The following is an 18,512-nucleotide window of genomic DNA, read 5'->3' as shown; positions in this document are numbered from 1 at the left end:
TGATTTCTTGCTTTCTGTCTCTATGTCTCTCTCTGTCTGGCGAGCACACATGCCCTATAGCAAAAACCTCTCCAAAAAAAAAAAAAGAAATAACACTCAAGGAGATTTAGAGTGAGTTTCTAGTTTGGTTTGGTTTTTGTTGTTTTTTTACTTGCTCTAGACAAGCATTTTTGCCTGTGAACCCCTAAAAGTTTGTTTTTCCTGTTTAATTGTTGCTTTTTTCTCCTTAATGAATATTTAGTTTTATTTATTACTATTCATTTCATTTATTATTATTAAGTAATTATTTAATTTATTGTTAATATTATTATTTTTTTTTTTTTCAATTTGCTATAGGGCACATGTGCTCACCAGAGAGAGAGCAAATGAGAAAGCAAGTCGCTAGGTCCAGGAATCAAACCGCAGTCAGCCATGGGGTAATCCAGCGCCTTAAACAGCACGCCACCTGCTGGCCTGTTGTTGATGTTTTAAATAAGTGTGAGTGAATTTTTTCCCCAGAAGTTTTTGCTCTCTAGTTATGTTTGGTTTGTTTGATCTTTCAGACCTTTCACTGGACTATGTTTCTCAGCCAGCAAATCTTCAGTTCCCTCACATAATGCCACTTCCTGAAGACATCAAAGGCTCTTGCTTCCAAAGTGGGAATAAACGGAACCATGAACCCTTTATTGCTCCAGAAAGATTTGGAAACAGTAGCATGGCCTTTGGCAGCAACTCTCATTCCCAGGCGCCAGAGAAAGTGACACTTCTTGTAGATGGTACACGTTTTGTTGTGAATCCACAAATTTTCACTGCTCATCCAGATACCATGTTGGGAAGGTAACTGATAATAATTTCCTTTCAAATTCACTGTCTGTAAACAGAAATAATTCATTTATTTTGCATATTAGATGAGAATAAAGTATGTTGCATTGCTTATCTTTCTACCTTTAATTGTGTGGGAAAAGGAAAGCAAGCTGGTATATATATATATATATATATATATGTGTGTGTGTGTGTGTGTGTGTGTGTATATATATATATATATAGGTGATTAGTGAGGTGGGAATATACTAATTTTGTTTACAACACCAGAATAGTGAAATGAGCATACACAGAAGGGAGTTCCTTAGGGCACATGCACTTACGGAGAGAAGGGTAGATCAAGGTGGAACTATGGCTGATAACCTGCTGAGTCTCACTTCCTGTTCCTCTGTTAACGCTTAGAAGTAATGCTTTCTAAGCTCCACACTTCAAAGATGGTTGAGATAAAGTGAGACATAAGTGATAGTCTTTTTTAAAATAAAAAACAGAATTAGACAAATGTTCCATGTGATACAAGAACAAAGATATTTTTCTGCACAGCATTTTGCTTGCCGTCTGTTGCTCATTTTGTGCCTGGTGGTACTGTGCTATCATTTCAAATGCCTCCACCACTCCTTAAATTCTTGAAATGGAATGTTTATGTTTCAAGTTTGCTCTGTGTTCTTCATGTTCTATTCTCTGTGTTACTTCATTCAGATTATAGTCATATCCTCATTGTTACTACCCCAGCCTTTCAGGGTTGAGGTCTAGAAGCAGCAATAGCCTGATAAGGAGGAATACTATCTAGAAGAACTCTTGGAGCTTGGGCTAGGAATGGAGAGGTCCTTTGTCTGTCCAAACACAGATCTTAACATGAGGAAAAGCAAACTGGGATAAGAGTAATAATTAAAATGAATAATATGAGGGGCCAGCCAGTAGCATAGTCCTTAAGCAGTGTGAATTGGGAGCCAGATCTCACATGGCTGACTGTGGTTCGAATCTCAGCCCCCACAGCTTGAAAAAATGTTGATTGTATGTGCATGTGTATGCCTGTCCAAAATCCTCATGGGAAGGACAGATGGAAGAAAGGAATTGGGATGTGACCCCACTCCATTGGGGGGGTATGTATGCTGTTGCGTGTATGCTCACTCATGCTCTTTGGCAAGTGCACGTACCCTCTGGCAATAAGTAGTGATGATGATGATAGTATGTGGGTAGATCTGGTTTTCAAGGATTTTAATCTACTTAGAAGTAAAATATTTTTTGTTTGTTTAAAGATCTAACCTTGCTCAGAACTTTGAAGTAATTTGAACTGAATTAGAAATCAGAATGAATCACACTGATTTCCTGAAGTCCAGGCTAAATGGCATTCAGCCATTCAAATATGTGAATATTTCAACGTACAAATCATAGTGAACCTTTTAAAACTAGAACTAGATCTACCAATGTATCTCTCAAACATCTGAATTAAAGCATGTATATAGAATAATTTCCAGACCTTTGAAAAGCAGCCCATTCAGAGTAGAGAACAGCAGGTGAACTGTTAAACAGCAGCGTTTCCTCACAGGTTAAGGAAGGAAAGGGCAGCTGAGTCCCATTGGGAAAGCAGATCGGCTGGCTGAAGATAGTGACTGCATGCCCTGTCTCTGTGCTATCTTCACATTCCACAATTCATACACAAGAGTACAGCAAGAGTAGAAGTCATGGGCTCAGTAGACTGGAGAGCATAAAGGAAGAAGGAGAGGTGGATAAGAGAAGCAAGCCCTCCTCTCGGTGCCCTCATGACCTGTGAATTCATGCTGAGAGCAGGCCTGCCTCTCTGAAATACGCATCTGTCAAGCTACTGCTAAGCGCACTTACTGCTGTCCTTTTCTACTTGACCTGAAGCCCCATCATCAGTTACTCCTTGGATTGAATAAGGAGTTTTTTCCCAGACCCTACTGTTATAATGTACCAGGGAAGGGGAAGCACCTTCGTATGCAGAGTTCTCTACCAGATTAGAAGTTGAAAAGCAAAACTCAGAAATAATGAGGAATGACATGCTGGATAGATAAATGTTGAGAGGAGGGGAAGGAGTAGGAAAGGTCAGGAGCAGAAACGATGTCTTCCTGAACTATCAGACCTCTAGGCAGGTTCTTGAGCAGTGGGGAGGTCATCAAAGACAGCCATCACACATCGGATTTTCCAAGGGCCATCTCTGCAGTTGCAGTCTCTGCATTTGCTACCAATGAAACTTAGCACACGTGAACTTTGAGAACTTACTGCTTCATTCCTTCTTGCACACACATGCTTAAAGCAATTGCTGGTGATGGACTGTTGAAGCAATTGCTGTCTTCTTTTCTGGACCAAGGGGAGTTTCCTGAGACTTAAGTTCCTCCTGTAGGTGTTGGGTCCAAGGGCTGTGATGCTAACTCACGAATGAGTGCAATGGAGTCTTTCAGAATGATGCTGGAGGGACCAGCAGTTGGAGTAATGGCTATGTTGCTGGACTCCCACGTAGTTGACCGTGGCTCGAGTCCTGGACCCAGTGGCTTAAACTCACGCCGGGTGTGTGTGCATGCGTGCCCAAGATCCCGAGAGAATGGAGAAGAAGGGATTGCAGCGTGGCCATCCCCTCTGGGGGGGTGATTTCTTGCTTTCTGTCTCTCTCTCTGTCTGTCTGGCGAGCGCACGCGCCCTACAGCAAAAACCTCTCAAAAAAAAAAAAAAAAAACCAGAATGATGCTGGAGAAGGTAACATTGTTATTGTTACTTGGGTATCTTTCAGAATGTTTGGACCAGGAAGGGAATACAACTTCACACGGCCCAACGAGAAGGGAGAGTATGAGATTGCCGAAGGAATCAGTGCAACCGTGTTTCGCACAGTGCTGGTATGAGTACTTTTAGGTGAAATCCCCTTCCCTGGGCATGCATGGGCAGCAGCCGTGACAGTTCTGGTCTAAATTACTGTCTGTGGTTTCCAGCTGTTGCCTTTCCCTCTTTATTTTTGATTCCTGCCACTTTTAAGTCCTTGCTTGTGTGACCTCAGTCATTTATCAAGTTCTGCTTAAACATGTCAAGAGTGAGCCGCCTCTTTGCTAGCTAACGAGGGAACCAATTTGGTGATAATTCCAGTAACTCATCACTTTGAACAGAACCAGGAATGAATAGGATTGAAGACGTATTTTTTCCATCAGTTTTTGCCTACCTTTCTTCTTCCTCCTCTTGTTGGCAGGATTATTACAAAACTGGTATCATCAACTGTCCTGATGGCATCTCTATCCCAGACCTTAGGGATACATGTGATTATCTCTGCATTAACTTTGACTTCAACACTATCCGGTGTCAAGATCTGAGTGAGTACAGAGGAGCAGCTGACAGCTGCACCTGAGCAGCAGAATTTTGAGTTCACTTGGAATTGACTGACATTTTTTATGATCAAACAAAAGGAACTTCAAGTGTGGTTTGAAAATCGTCTGCAGAGCAGATACATGGTACTAATACATTCCCCCTCCTGCTTCAAAGGACCGTAAGGAAGTGAAGTGGAGGAAACACAGGAAAGCAGGCAGTGGGTCCTAAATTGAGCTCGACCAGTGAGTCACCAAGCTAACTGCTTCCCTCTTGGGACCCTGGTTCTTGCTCCTAACAAAGATTATTGATTTATCAACATGAGGAGAGGCACACTAATAAAGCCCAACACCATAAATTGGCTGGGTGTTTCATTCTGTCATTTCTGTCACTAACTTAGTGTTTGCTAAGTGCTTTAGATGTAGACTTGCTTAAATCTTATAGCAATCTCATTTAACAGATGAGAAGACTAAAAGGTTAGCTCTTTCAAAGGTGTAAGCATTAGAATTAGAATTCAGATTGGCTAACTATAAACTCCATGGTCTTAATCATTATCTAGGCTTCCTGAAGTTATTAAACAAATTATTCTTTGAAGTTCATAATTCCTTTCCTTGCATGTTGTATGAAAGCCTCTGGACTTATAATTCCCCAGAGGGTCTAGTACATACTTAGAGTAAATCTTTTGGTGTTGCTGAACTTCAGATTAGTCCTGTACTGTGGTACTCTTAACTCCATGAAATCAGGACCAGGACAAGTTCAAAAGAGATACTGCTAAGAGTCATCCCCAAATGCTGGCTTATCTCTTGTAGAATTAATGATTATGACCTGACAGTGCAATAAAACCTCAATTGATCAGAATGCTCAAGGATTATTAAACACGAGTAAGTGGAGGAGTGGTAGAGTATAGAGTATTTCTAACAAAGTCACTTGATGGTTGTAGTGAAATAGGAAACAGTCTCTGATTTAATTGCACCACTCCTCTGGACCTTATCAGCGATCACAGCTCATAGTTTCTCTCACGCCCGTTCTATGTGCATCTGGATAGAAGGCATATTCACTTGTGTTTTCTCTCTCCAGGCGCTTTACTGCACGAACTGTCTAATGATGGTGCTCACAAGCAGTTTGACCACTACCTCGAAGAGCTGATCTTGCCCATCATGGTGGGCTGTGCCAAGAAAGGGGAGCGAGAGTGCCACATTGTTGTGCTGACAGATGAGGATTCTGTTGACTGGGACGAAGATCACCCGCCACCCATGGGGGAGGAATATTCTCAAAGTAGGAGCCCACAGTCTGGTGTAGATATTTTCAGCAAGAAACATGCTGCCCAGACTAGCAGCTAGACCCCCGAACCAATGTGAATATCACTGTTGAGCGAACGATGAGTACACTCACCTGGATGATAAACCTCTAGTGCAGGTCTAACGTTTATGCTGGAGAGCACAGTGAATATTACTATAATTCTCACTCTTTTTTTTATTTTTATTTATTCATTTATTTATTTTTAATTTGACAGAGGGAGACATAGAGAGGGAGAGAGAAAGAGGGGAAGTGAGAAAGCAAGCTACCAAGTCCAGAACTTGAACTGTGGTCAGCCATGTGGGAGTGTCCAGTACCTTAACCACCATGCCAGCTGCTGGTCCCTCTTTTTCTTTTTTTTTAAAGAATTATTTAATTTAATTTTATTTATTCATTCATTTATTTTAATTTGACCAGAGAGAGACACACACACACACACAGAAAGAGAGAGAGGGAAAGTGAGAAAGCAGACCATTGGGTCCGGGACTCGAACCTTGGTTGGCCATGTGGGAGTGCCCAGTGCCTTAACCACCATGCCACCTGCTGGTCCCATAATTCTTATTCTTAACTGTGGTGTCAGTACTGTGTCATGTACTACTGAGGCAGCACATTAAATGGTGATGTCATCCTTCTCATTCATTTCGTCCTGAAATCCTTTCAAACTTGTAATAATTCAGAAAATATAAAAGGATGTACACTAAAAGGTCTTGTTCTGGCCTGTGTCCCATCTACTCACTTTTCTGCCTCAGTTTTTTATATCTTTTCAATTATATTCAGTGCATATACATAAACAAATACATTTTTTCTCTTATACTATGTCTTACTTTTTTTTTTTTAAGGTTTTTGCCATAATGCACATGCACATGCTGGAGCGAGAGACAGTGAGAGGGAAAGTGAGAAATCATCCCCAAAGGGAGATGGCCACACTTCAAAAAAAAAAAAAAAATGATACTATAGTGAATGTCCTTACAGACTTCACATATATATATATATATAAAATATACCTAGAAATGGAATTTTTGTGTCAAAAGCTTTGTGTTTTTATAATTTTGATGAATATTGTTAAATTATCCTCCTTAAAGAATGTATCTTTTTTTTTTTGGAAGAGGTTTTTTTGCTATAGGGCGCGTATGCACTCACCAGACAGAGAGAGAGAGAGACAGAGAGACAGAAAGTGAAAAATCACCCCCCCAGGGGAGATGGCCATGCCGCAATCCCTTCTTCATTCTCTCAGGATCTTGGGCACGCACACACACTTGCCTGGCATGAGTTTTAAGCCACCGGGTCCAGGACACAAACCATGGTTGACTACATGGGAGTCCAGCGACATAGCCATTACGCTAACTGCTGGTCCCTCCATTTGCATTCCCTAAACTAACAGATTTGTTTCCCAAACCTTCACCAAAACGGTTTTAAAAACTGCCACTCTCAGGGCCAGCAGATAGTGTGGTGGTGAAGGCACTAGATTCCCACATGGCCGACTATGGTTTGAGTCCTGGACCCAGCTGCTTGAAAATCATACCAGGCACTTGTATGTTTGTGCCTGAAAACCCAAGAGAAGAACGGAAGAGAAGGGATTGTGGCATAGCCATCCCCTGGGGGTAATTTCTCACTTTTCTTTTTTAATAAGCATACATACATACCCTATGGCAAAAACCTAAAAACAAAAACAGAAAGAAAACTTTGCCACTCTCCCTCCTATTAGGTACAAAAAATTGTATCTTTATGTTCAGCACAAGTTTTAATTTGCATTTCTCATTTCATGAGCAAAGCTGAACACCTTAATTTTTTTTCTTTTTTTTGTTTTTTGTTTTTTTTTTTAGGTTTTTACCATAGGGTGCATGTGCTCAGCAGAAAGAGAGAGAGGGAAAGTAAGAAATCATCCTTAGAGGGGATGGCCACATTGCAATCCCCCTCTCTGCTATTCTCCTCTCAGGATTTTGGGCACACACATACACATGCAGTAGGTGTGATTTTCAGGCTGTCCAGTTCAACTGTGGTTGGCCGTGGGAGAGTCCAGTGCCTTCACCACCACACGACGTGCTGGCCTCAACAGCTTTGTCATTTTTAAGGGCCATTCTCACTTCCTTTACTGTTAACTTTATCTGTGCTTCTTGCTCATTTCAAAGTGGGATTTTTGTGCTTTCACTTGGTGATTGTGAAAACTCTTGACAGTTTCTGTATATATAGGAAGTTAGCCCTTTGTAATACGACCTGCACATATTTTTCCCATTTGGAGTGCTTTTAGCTTTGCTAGTGGATATTTCAGCAATGCAGATACATGCTTTTATATAGTCATCAATTGACTTCTCGGCTTTATGTTATACCCAGAAAGGCCTTCTCTACCCTACGACTATAAACATTTATCTTATAGTTTATGTACTCTTTGCTCTTTGATCTGTCTGGATTGTGTGTGTGTGTGGTATCATGGATCAAGTGTACCTTTCATTAGCTTGATTCTGTTAGCTCATCTCCTTCTTTGTGTAGAGAGGTCTTTATTCCATTGGTCTAACCCCAGTTTTTTTTTTTTTCTTTCAGTTCTTTATAGCTCCAAGCTCTACAGATTTTTCAAATATATTGAGAATCGGGATGTTGCTAAAACAGTGTTAAAGGAAAGAGGCCTGAAAAACATTCGCATTGGAATTGAAGGTAAAAACAAAAAAAAAGCAGTCACTATTGAGGCTGTGTTTTATAGATTGATTCTATGTCCACTACTCATGACCTGAAAACTGACCTTCCAGAGGGCCTAGAGAGTAGGCACACAGGAAAACTACATTCCTCAAGTGTGAAAGATTCCTGTTTTTGTTTTTGTTTGTCCTTGATTTCCTTTGCATTTTATCTCTAGTTGAAAGTGCTTTCAAACAACCACAAGAGCAGGTTCCAGTTTAATACTTTAGGTTAAGAAACAGTGAGGGCGGGACCAGCAGTTGGTATAATGGCTATGTCGTTGTACTCTCGTGTAGTCGACCGCAGTTCGAATCCCGGACTTGGTGGCTTAAAATCACTCCAGGTGCGTGTGCGTGCGTGCCCAAGATCTTGAGAGGAGAATGGAGGAGAAGGGATTGCGGCGTGGCCATCCCCCCAGGGAGTGATTTCTTCCTTTGTGTCTCTCTGTCTCTGTCTCCCCGGCGAGTGCATATGCCCTATAGTAAAAATCTTTTCCTTTTAAAAAAAAAAAAAGAAAAAAGAAAAAGAAAAACATGACAGGTGCATGTGCTTGCATGCCCAAAATCATGAGAGGAGATGGGATTGAGGGATGGTGGCATAGCCATCCGTGGTGCTTTCTCACTTTGTCTTTCTCCCTTTTCCTCACCTCTGGCAAGCACACATGCCCTATAGCAAATTTAAATAAATAAAATAAAAAATAAATGCTTTAGTAGGGCTTGTGGGCTCACCAAGTGGGAGAATCATTCTACCAGCAATTTTGGTGAGGATGTTTCTGGTATCTAGAAAGGTCCTGAAAAATAAAACTTGGGGACTCAGAATTTAAGATTATTCCATACCTTTGAAAATGTGTGGGTAAATTGACAGAACTACTTTAAATTATTATTATTGTTTTGGAGAGTTTTTTTGCTATAGGGACCATGCACTCGCCAGAAAGACAGAGAAACAGAAAGTGAGAAATCACCCCCCAGGGGGGATGGCCACGCGCAATCCCTTCTCCTCCATTCTCCTCTTGGGATCTTGGGCACGCATGCACACGCGCCCGGCGTGAGTTTAACCCACTGGGTCCGGGACGCAAACCGCAGTCGACTACGTGGGAGTCCAGTGACATAGCCATTGTGCTAACTGCTGGTCCCTACTTTAAATGATTTTGAGCAGTGACTTCCAACCTATGGTCCCCAGGGAAAGGCCTCAGAGACTGGTTCTTGGGGGGTGCTAAAGCCACCTGGTCATCTTTGACTCTTGTGCTTTGTTGTTGCTATCTCATAGTCCCCGCAGAACCCATCTAACCTACTATTCTGTCTGACTTAGATGGGAATTTTAAGTTGGAAGAAATTTTTGAGATTATCTATTAAACTTCTTTCCTCTGTATTTTTCCTTTATCTCTTGGGAAACACTAGGGTAAGGACATGTCTCAGAGTAGCCTTTCCAGCTGTTCTGTTAAAATACTCTTTCATACACCTGTGAGAAAACTGCCTCCCTCTTCTGCCTGCTCTCTAGTTCTAGCCTCTGAAACTACTTTGAATAAGATTTCTCCGGTTTCCATGTGTCACGTATTTTATGCAGCATCTGTGCTTTTTTGTAGGCAAAACATTCCACAGTTCCTTAACTATTTTTCATACAGGATGCGCTCTGCTGTGGTTTGAATGTGTCTCCCAAATTCATGTGTTGGAAGTTCACCTCCAATGCAGTAGTGTTGGGAGGCAGAGTCTGGTAATAGGGGACTGGGTCAAGAGGGCAGAGACCATACAAAGAGATCAAATGCTGTTATCACAGGAGCTCATTCTCAGGAGAGCAGGTTGTTGTGAAAGTGAACTCAGCCCTTTCTTGCTGCTATGGTCCCAGCACAAAAGGCCTCACCAGAAGCCAGTGCCATGCCCTTATACTTCTCAGCCTCCAGAATCACAAGCTAAATAAACTCCTTTATAAATTTCCCAGTCTGTGGTATTGTTATAGTGACAGAAAATGGGCTAAGTTACTCTAAGCAATTGAGTTAAGGAGACTGCAGTAGCCATGCGCTGCAGGAATTTGGTTCTATGGTATTGTTGCCAACAACTGAGATTGATGAGTGTCTTCTCTCCCTGTTCCATTAAAAGAAAAGAAAAGAATAATAATTACTTTACTTATTTATTTACTTATTTTAATTTGACTGAGGGACAGAGCAAGAGAGAGGAAAAGTGAAAAAGCAAGTTGTTAGGTCCAGGACTCAAACCGGGATCGGCCATGTGAGAGTCCAGTGCCCTTAACCACCACGCCACCTGCTGGCCCCAGAAGGGATAGGATTCTTGGTACTTCTCTTAGATTCGTGTCTTCTAGGGACTGAATCTACTAATCTGAGCAGGACGGAATCAAGCATTTATGTGATTGGAGATGGGAGCGCATGGAATAGGGACTGATCACTTCCCACACAGTTTTACATGCTGTCTTTGAATCTGGGGGAAATTGATGTGGTTAGGAAGTATGAACGCCAGAGTGCACAATTTGCCAGATCATGAGAGAGGCCTTTTTCTCTGTTGCAGGTTACCCCACCTGTAAAGAAAAAATTAAAAGAAGACCTGGTGGCCGGTCTGAAGTCATCTATAATTATGTGCAGCGCCCTTTTATTCAGATGTCCTGGGAAAAGGAAGAAGGAAAGAGTCGCCATGTAGATTTTCAGTGTGTTCGAAGCAAATCCCTCACTAATCTGGTAGCTGCTGGCGAGGATGTCTTGGAAGATCAGGAGATATTAATGCACCACCCACCCCAAGTGGATGAACTTGACCGGCTCAATGCCCCACTTTCTCAGATGGCTTCTAATGACTTGCAGGACTAGGGCCAGCTATGGGTCCACCCTGATGGGAGCTCTTCTCAGTCTGGGATGCTTGGGTACAGCCCGTCCTCCCCGTCCTCCCCATTGTTTGTCTCACTCTGAGTAGGAGGCGTGCTTTTTCCCTGTCCTTTGCCTTTCTCCCGTAATTAATATGTCCTTTTTAGTACGTCTGTGTCTCTGACAAGGGATGAAGCACTCACTGATAATTAAGCTACCAGCTTTGCAGCAGCCCTGGTAACTTGAAGAATTTGGGTTTGGTGCTGTTCACTGAGTCTTTGCATAATGGGAAAAGCAGGAAAGGAAGTCAGGACTCCTGTTGCCTCATATTTAGCAAAGTGGTCCTTATCCTTTGTCCTCTGTTCTTGGTTTTTGTTTTATTTTATACGAGGCAAGTTGCTTAGCAGCAAAGGGACCAAACTTAAAAGGAGACAATCTCAATCTAAAATCAGGCGTTAATGGGATGTTCATTAGAGGTTAATGAAGATGCCATTCCTGGTGGCCTCTGTACTAGATTTCATCTGGGAAGAGCTAGGCTCTCATTCAAAATGTCCAAAAGAATTTTTTTTTTTTTTTGAGAGCTTTTTGCTATAGGGCGCATGCACTTGCCAGAAAGAAAAAGACAGCGAGAAATCACCCCCAAGGGGGGATGGTCACGCCGCAATCCCTTCTCCTCCATTCTCCTCTTGGGATCTTGGGCACACACACACGTGCCCAGCGTGAGTTTAAGCCACCGGGTCCGGGATGCGAACCATGGTAGACTACATGGGAGTCCAGTGACATAGCCATTATGCTAACTGCTGATCCCCAAAAGGAAATTTTTAAGAACTTAAATTCAGTTTTGTTTCTTACTAATGCAACGTACAATCCGAAAACACAGCTTTGGGGGGTGGGGGATGAAATAAGAAGGATAATGATGTGATGGTGCTTATGAACCTTTTGTTTCAAGGGTTTGAACCTAACAAATTGGTTCGTTTGGAATGAAATCCACAGCTCAAGAAGAACCTCTCCCAGACAGGCCCCAGGCCACAGATTACCCTGGATTTGAGTCCGGTGTAAAGCCATAAATCTTGACACCCCAGGGCAGCAGGTACTCTGGGTGTGACTAGAAGAGCTTAGACGCTGCTTAAAGGCTTTCAAGATGAGGGCAGGAATTCCTCACAAGTGCTGTTCTGTTTTGTTTTGTTGTTTTCAGTAGACCTATTAGAGCAAGGTGGGGACATTTGGACTAAAGCTGGTGGAAAATACCACCTGTTCAGGCTCTGTCCTGGAGCAAGATTTTTCTGTGTATGTTCTTTTCATACCATGGAATTATTTTGAGTATTAGTATATTTGTTTTTGAAATTGCCTATTAGCTGATCACAACACAGGGTAAGAAAATGATGCTGTCATCCCCGAGGAAGGGTGAGTTGGTGAGAAATTAGGCCTAGTCATAGTGTTTGCTATGTCAGCCTGTTGGCCGTGCACGGTGAGTAACAAACGAGATAACTCTCCCCAGTCCCTAGTACTGAACCACCTTCCTCTACTGTCTCCATGGCTATTAACAGCAGAGCTAAAGTGTTGAGATCATCTCCCACTTTGGGGTAGAAGTTGAACTCTCAGTCACGCGTGCAGGGATATTTACTCCTCACAAACAGTGAAGAGGCACGTGGTTTCCTTTAAGTTCTTTAAAATAAGGACTTGGCTGATTTCCTTAAATCCCATTCCCAGAAGATACTTTAGGACAAGTGACTTTATTCCATTTTGACTGCCCTAGTCACACTCATCCAAAGATAAAGTCAGGTAGGTGTTGAAAGCTACTCTTTCTAGCCTTGAAGAACAAGAGTGTTCTCAAGAATTATGCTCTCTTGTGCATGTGACCAACATCGCAGTAGAAACCAGCGCTCTTCCTTACCCAGAAAAAGTATTTAATAATAGTAAGGGGTTTAAACCTACGGAGGTGATAACCATTGACGTCCATTTGCAAGTCCAGTTGCCAGGATTAAGGTTAAGGGTCAAGGTTATTTGTAGCCAGAAGGTAGTTTTATTTCCATGAAGCTAATTGGCTCATATTTGAGGTAAAGCTTGCCCTAGACCTTGCCGCACCAACATTCATACCCACTAGCAGTTGGCCAGTTTATTGTTTAATGGTGCTTCCTTTAAGCTTCTCAGTGGACTTTATGCCATTACAAAGGAAATTTGAACTATCTAATGCTTGTGTATTCTGACACACATAACTACTGTTACACAGCTTATGTATTGTTAACGTTTAAATGTAAACACCACAACAAACACTTTAATTAGTTTGTGCTTAGGTAAAAATCCACACATGGAAGTAGGGCATGTATTCAATACTTTGTTCTATGTAATCCGTTTCCTCAGGCTTTCAAGACTTAGACCTTTTTTCCCCCAAAATTGAGTTAACATGCTGTTGGCCCCAAACTATAGAACGTTAGTAGGCTCGGAATCTCCGAAGGTGAATCTAGCGTCACTGGGTAGTGTGACTGAAGGAAAGCTGGGACCGCAGGTTCCCTCAGAAGGGGGAGGAGGATATTTTTGTACCTCCCCCAACCACTGAGGTGGAGCTCAGCATCGTTGTTTGGTGGCTCCCCTCAGCCATGGCTGCTCTATTCCCAGTCAGCATTTCACAACATAAGACCTCTCAATCCTCACAGGGACAAGGCCTGGATTGCCGTCATCCCATTCAGAGTCAGTGACAGGCCAGATGGGCAAAAGGTATTTCTGTCTAATAAAAAGTAGAATTCAGGATTGGTGTTTTTCTAAGTGCCTAAATAAGTAAAGCCAGATGGTTTATACAAAGCATTTTATAAGAAAAACGGTTTTAACCAGAGCATCTTACTCAGAGCATCTCAGCAAGCCAAAATGAACCAGAATTTGAAGTTTAAAACCTGAGTGTGTGTCTGCATCATGTCCTGTGTAGTTGATCAGGAAATGTTTGCCATTGAGAAGTTGGAGAGAGGGCAAGGAAATAGCATTGAAATGCCAGGTAAGATTATTCAGTGCTTCCCTGAAGTAGAGGAAAGGTAATAAAGAATGATAGCAAAAAGGGTGGGGAGATAGGAAGTATTGGGAATTACTTCACCATATGCGACAGCCAGTGTTTTAAGCTAAATCGCAAGGGAGCAGTGGTATCTGATGTACACAGGTCTATGAAAATGCTGTGGAGTAAGTCCAGAAAGGGTAGATTTATATGCAAATAGTGTTCCAAGGGTCCTTTAAGTAAAATGAATATTCAGAACACAGGCTTTAACTCAAACTGATGTGTGATATGGAGTCTTCTTTTTAACCAAGTTTTGACAAAGTCTAAAAAAAAAAATTAATAATTTGTTCAATGCCATTTCTTGCCATCATTTTGAAATTGTTCAAGTGGTCATAGTTGAGAAAGCAAACCTGATGCCTTCATGGGAGACGGAGCCACATTTGTGTTCTGGGTGGGATCACCTCTGCAGGAGAATATTGTATTTTCTCCTAGAGGCAAAATGCTTGTAGGTTTTGCCTCTTTACTTCATATTTACTTTTAAAGTTGCACTTGTTCACTTACCAGTGTTTACGAAATCCTATATTTGGGATGCTTTTTCTATAATAAAATGTTATCATTTGTGTGTCTTGTGTTGTTTTTAGCAAAAGATGAAGCTGGAAATGATGTCAAAAGGAACAAAAAGGAGTGGCACCTGACAGAGCGGTCTCTCTTTCCTGGAAGCACGGGCTCTCCTTGAACCTGGCGCACGTGCTCTTCCCTTCCCGGGACTTCCTGGGAACTCACAGTTCCTGAGCACTTGATGGTCCAGCTCCTTGTTAACTCTGATTCAAGACCCACTGGGCAGAGTTAACACAGCCAAATGTACAATCAAAAAGGAGAGCCACAAACCTGTTTTCTAATTTCAGCTTTAAAAATGAACCAGGGCAGAAATGAAAGGGTAAAAGGTGGGGTGTGGTCTAGGCACGTACCTCTACTGCCCTAGAGTTTCCTTGTCTTTTGGGCTCTGTGATGGGCCAGTGTTTACCAGGCTTGCTCAGTGCACTTAGCCTGGGAAAGTAGTGCTGCTGCTAACTGCAAGGGGTACTACAGCAAGCCCGTGCCTTCCTAACGGACGTAACTACTCACAACTCGGCGTTGAAAAAAATTATTCACTCCTTCATTTTTTAATTTGACCAGTGAAAGACGCACAGAAGGAAAGTGAAAAAGCTTGCCACCAGGTCCAGGACTCAAACCGTGGTTGGCCATGCGGGAATGTCCAGCACTTTAACCACCATCCCACCTGCTGGTCCCACAACTCAGCATTAAGCACGTGCTCTGGACACGTGGCCTGCTGAGTGTATTTTGTGTCCAGCACGGCTTGGCCTCGGGTATACTAAGGAAAGCATTTCCTCTCGGGCTATTCCAATCACATGGAGACAGACCTAGGCCAGAGTAGAGAAGCCAGCTTTTACTGAGTAGACTTTTTTTTTTTGGAGACGTCTTTGTTACAGGTTGCATGTGCTCACCAGAAAGAGAGACAGCGAGAAATCGCCCCCAGGCAGAATGGCCACTCTGCAGTCCCTTCTCCATTCTCTCAGGATCTTGGGCACGCATGCACACGTGCCCGAGTTTAAGCCAGCTGGTCCCTGAGTAGACTTTATTAAAGGCATCTAGAAGTAATGTGAACCACATCGTGAAGGATAAATAGGTGTTTCTGAGTTACGGATATGAAGGAAATAGGCCAGTTCACATAAACGAAGATGGAGTAACTTGTCATGAAGAAAGATGGGGTGAGGCAGAGATGAAGGCAGAACAAGGATCGACTCCTGTAGCTGAGAAAAAGATACCTGGATTACAGACTACCAAGAGCCCTAAAAAGTTATGCAAGAGATGGGACCAGCAGTTAGTGTCGCTGGACTCCCACGTAGTCGACCACGGTTCGTGTCCCGGACCTAGTGGCTTAAAACAACGCTGGGCGCTTGTGCGTGCATGCCCAAGATCCCAAGAGGAGAATGGAGGAGAAGGGATTGCGGCGTGGCCATTCCCCCGGGGGGTGATTTTTCACTTTCTATCTCCCTGTCTTCCTGGCGAGCACACGTGCCCTATAGCAAAAACCTCTCCAAAAAAAGAAAAAAAAAGTTATGCAAGAGAGTGACATGTCAGACTTGAAATACAGAATTTCTTTGGCAGCAGGAAAAGGGAAGGATTGAAAGGAGGGGGGGACCAGCAGTTGGTGTAATGGCTATGTCGCTGGACTCCTATGTAGTTGACTGCGGTTCACGTCCCGGACCTGGTAGCTTAAAACTCATGCCAGGCGCGTGTGCATGTGTGCCCAAGATCCCGAGAGGAGAATGGAGGAGAAGGGATTGTGGTGTGGCCATCCCCCCTGGGGGGTGATTTCTCACTTTCTGTCTCTCTGTCTCTGTCTTTCTGGTGAGCGCACACGCCCTATAGCAAAAAAAGGGGGAAGGACCAGAGAGGGAGATCAGCTAATATTCCTGCAATGGACTCAGAACTGATCAAGGCCCCCCGTGAAAGGCCACACCCTAAACTGTAGTCTACTGATAGAGCCATGTATGAAGGCACTGATTGCTGGCTTGGGGTCATTTGGAACAGTGGTAAAACACTACTGTGAGCTAGATCCTAGAACTATGGCCAACCATAATTCAAATCCCAGTCTGGGCAATCTGAAAAACATGGATGTGTATATGCCCCAAATCCCGACAAGATAGAAAAATGGAGAAAAGGGATTGTGGTGTGATTACAGTCCATTGTGGGGGTGCTTTCTCTGGCAACCACATGCACCCTCTGCAGAAGAAAAATCCAACTTGGTTATCTGGATAAACAGCTAGAAAAAGCTATGGAGTGGTTCCTCCAGCAAGCAGGCAGCATGGCGTCCATGGAGACGCAGGTGTGCAAGATGGGCGGCTGCAGCAGTCAGACCAAGCTCCAGTGTCTCACCTGCATCAAGCTGGGCATCTAGGACTTGGACTTCTTGTGGTGGGTGCTCTGGTTTTTAAAAAACGATGAAAGCAAAACTTGGCAAGCAAACCTTCAACTGATCTAAGTTTGATACTGTTGAAGCCTTTTGAGCTCTGTACGACCATATCCAGCCGTCAGGTAATTTAGTGCCTGGCTGTGACTACTCGCTTCTTTTAAGGATGGTATTGGGAACCAGCAGTTAGCGTAATGGCTATGTTGCTGGGACTCCCACGTAGTCAACCGCGGTTCGCGTCCCGGACCCGGTGGCTTAAAACTCACACCGGGTGCATGTGCGTGCGTGCCCAAGATCCCGAGAGGAGAATGGAGGAGAAGGGATTGCAGTGTGGCCATCCCCCCTGGGGGGTGATTTCTCGCTTTCTGTCTCTATGTCTCTCTCTGTCTGTCTGGCGGGCACACGCGCCCTGTAGTGAAAACCTCTCCAAAAAAAAAAAAAAAAAAAAGGCTGGTATTGAGCCTGTGGGAAGATGAGAAAAACAAAACAGGGAGGGTGATGGTTAATTACACTGACCCATCAGCGGAGACAAGTGACCGTGATCGCTTTTGGCTAGAGACACTGCGGTGCCTTATTGCAGTCTTTTGATGACTACCGCGACGATGTGTAGAGCTGTTAGTGCTAGAGCAAGACGGTAAGACAGCAATATGGACGACTGTGAAAACAGGCTGTTACACATACAGGGGAGCATGCAGGGGAAGGTTAGGACTTCCTCCAAAGACAGCGACTGGTTATCAGTCCCATGCAGACAGCTACGGAAGAGTGACTCCACCACTAAAAATAGGTTGTTCACCTGCGTATTCCCATAGGAGACTTCGTCAAGCAATCAAGATTTGGGAGCTGAACAAAAGCCTCTTCAAAGGCAGGGTGGACTGCCTTTAAACTAGATTTCCATCTAAACGTTGCTAAGATTTATAAGAAGTCTCATCCACCTTTGTCTTATACTTGTGTTCATTTTTGGTTTTTAGTTTTGGTTAATGTTCATTTTCCCAATCAAAGAATTACAGTACACTTCGTCCCCAGAATACATAATAAATATGTTCCCGGCCTGCTCTGTAATAGCTTAGAATTACCATTACAAACACATATTTTAGCCATTCACAATATTCAAAAAAGGAACTTGCATTTCTATACCTTCCAGGAAAAGAAAATTAGGTTCCATTGTATGTAGGAGCATATTTTGCTGGTTTGAAAGAGTATGATGCATAGTTTCCTAACAATTTCTTTGTCTTCTTTTTACAACATTGCTGATGACTGCTAGATTTTGTTTCCCTACTTGATAACGTTAATAATTCTGATTATAGTTTTTCATTTGTTTTCCTCATGTAACATTGGTGAAGGATCCAGGAATATGACACAAAAGTGGAATAAACATTAATTTTATGCATTCTTTGGTAATTTTTTGTAACTACAGAGCTTTGCTACAAATTTAAACATTTTTCCCCAAAGGATTATTTTACTTAACTTCATTTATTTGACTAAAGAGGGACAGAGTGAGTGGGAGACAGAAAGTGAGAAAGCAAGCCACCAGGTCCAGGACTTGAACCACAGTGGGCCACGTGGGAGTCACTGCCGTTAACCACCACACCACCTACCAGCCCATCAAATTAATACATTTCATTCAAAACTGTGATCTATGTTTGTGTGATACCTAAAAATAAATTTTTTACATAAAAAAGTAACAT

General features: G+C 42.8%; 1 protein-coding gene across 1 annotated transcript; it reads left to right on the top strand.

Moving 5' to 3' along the window:
* Positions 1-542: 542 nt before the first annotated feature.
* KCTD20 (potassium channel tetramerization domain containing 20) lies at positions 543-11,175 on the top strand (the record flags this gene model as incomplete). The annotated part of the gene is given in 6 exon segments (XM_014587872.2): positions 543-816; positions 3,548-3,650; positions 3,995-4,115; positions 5,185-5,382; positions 7,942-8,052; positions 10,587-11,175. Coding segments are annotated over 6 exon segments (1,047 nt in total). The 3' UTR covers positions 10,880-11,175.
* Between the last annotated feature and the right edge of the window lie 7,337 nt (positions 11,176-18,512).

The sequence above is a fragment of the Tupaia chinensis genome, unplaced genomic scaffold, assembly GCF_000334495.1.
Source record: "Tupaia chinensis unplaced genomic scaffold, TupChi_1.0 Scaffold000238_1, whole genome shotgun sequence".
NCBI classification, from domain to species: Eukaryota; Metazoa; Chordata; class Mammalia; order Scandentia; family Tupaiidae; genus Tupaia; species Tupaia belangeri.
This window is presented reverse-complemented; position numbering and strand designations above follow the sequence as displayed.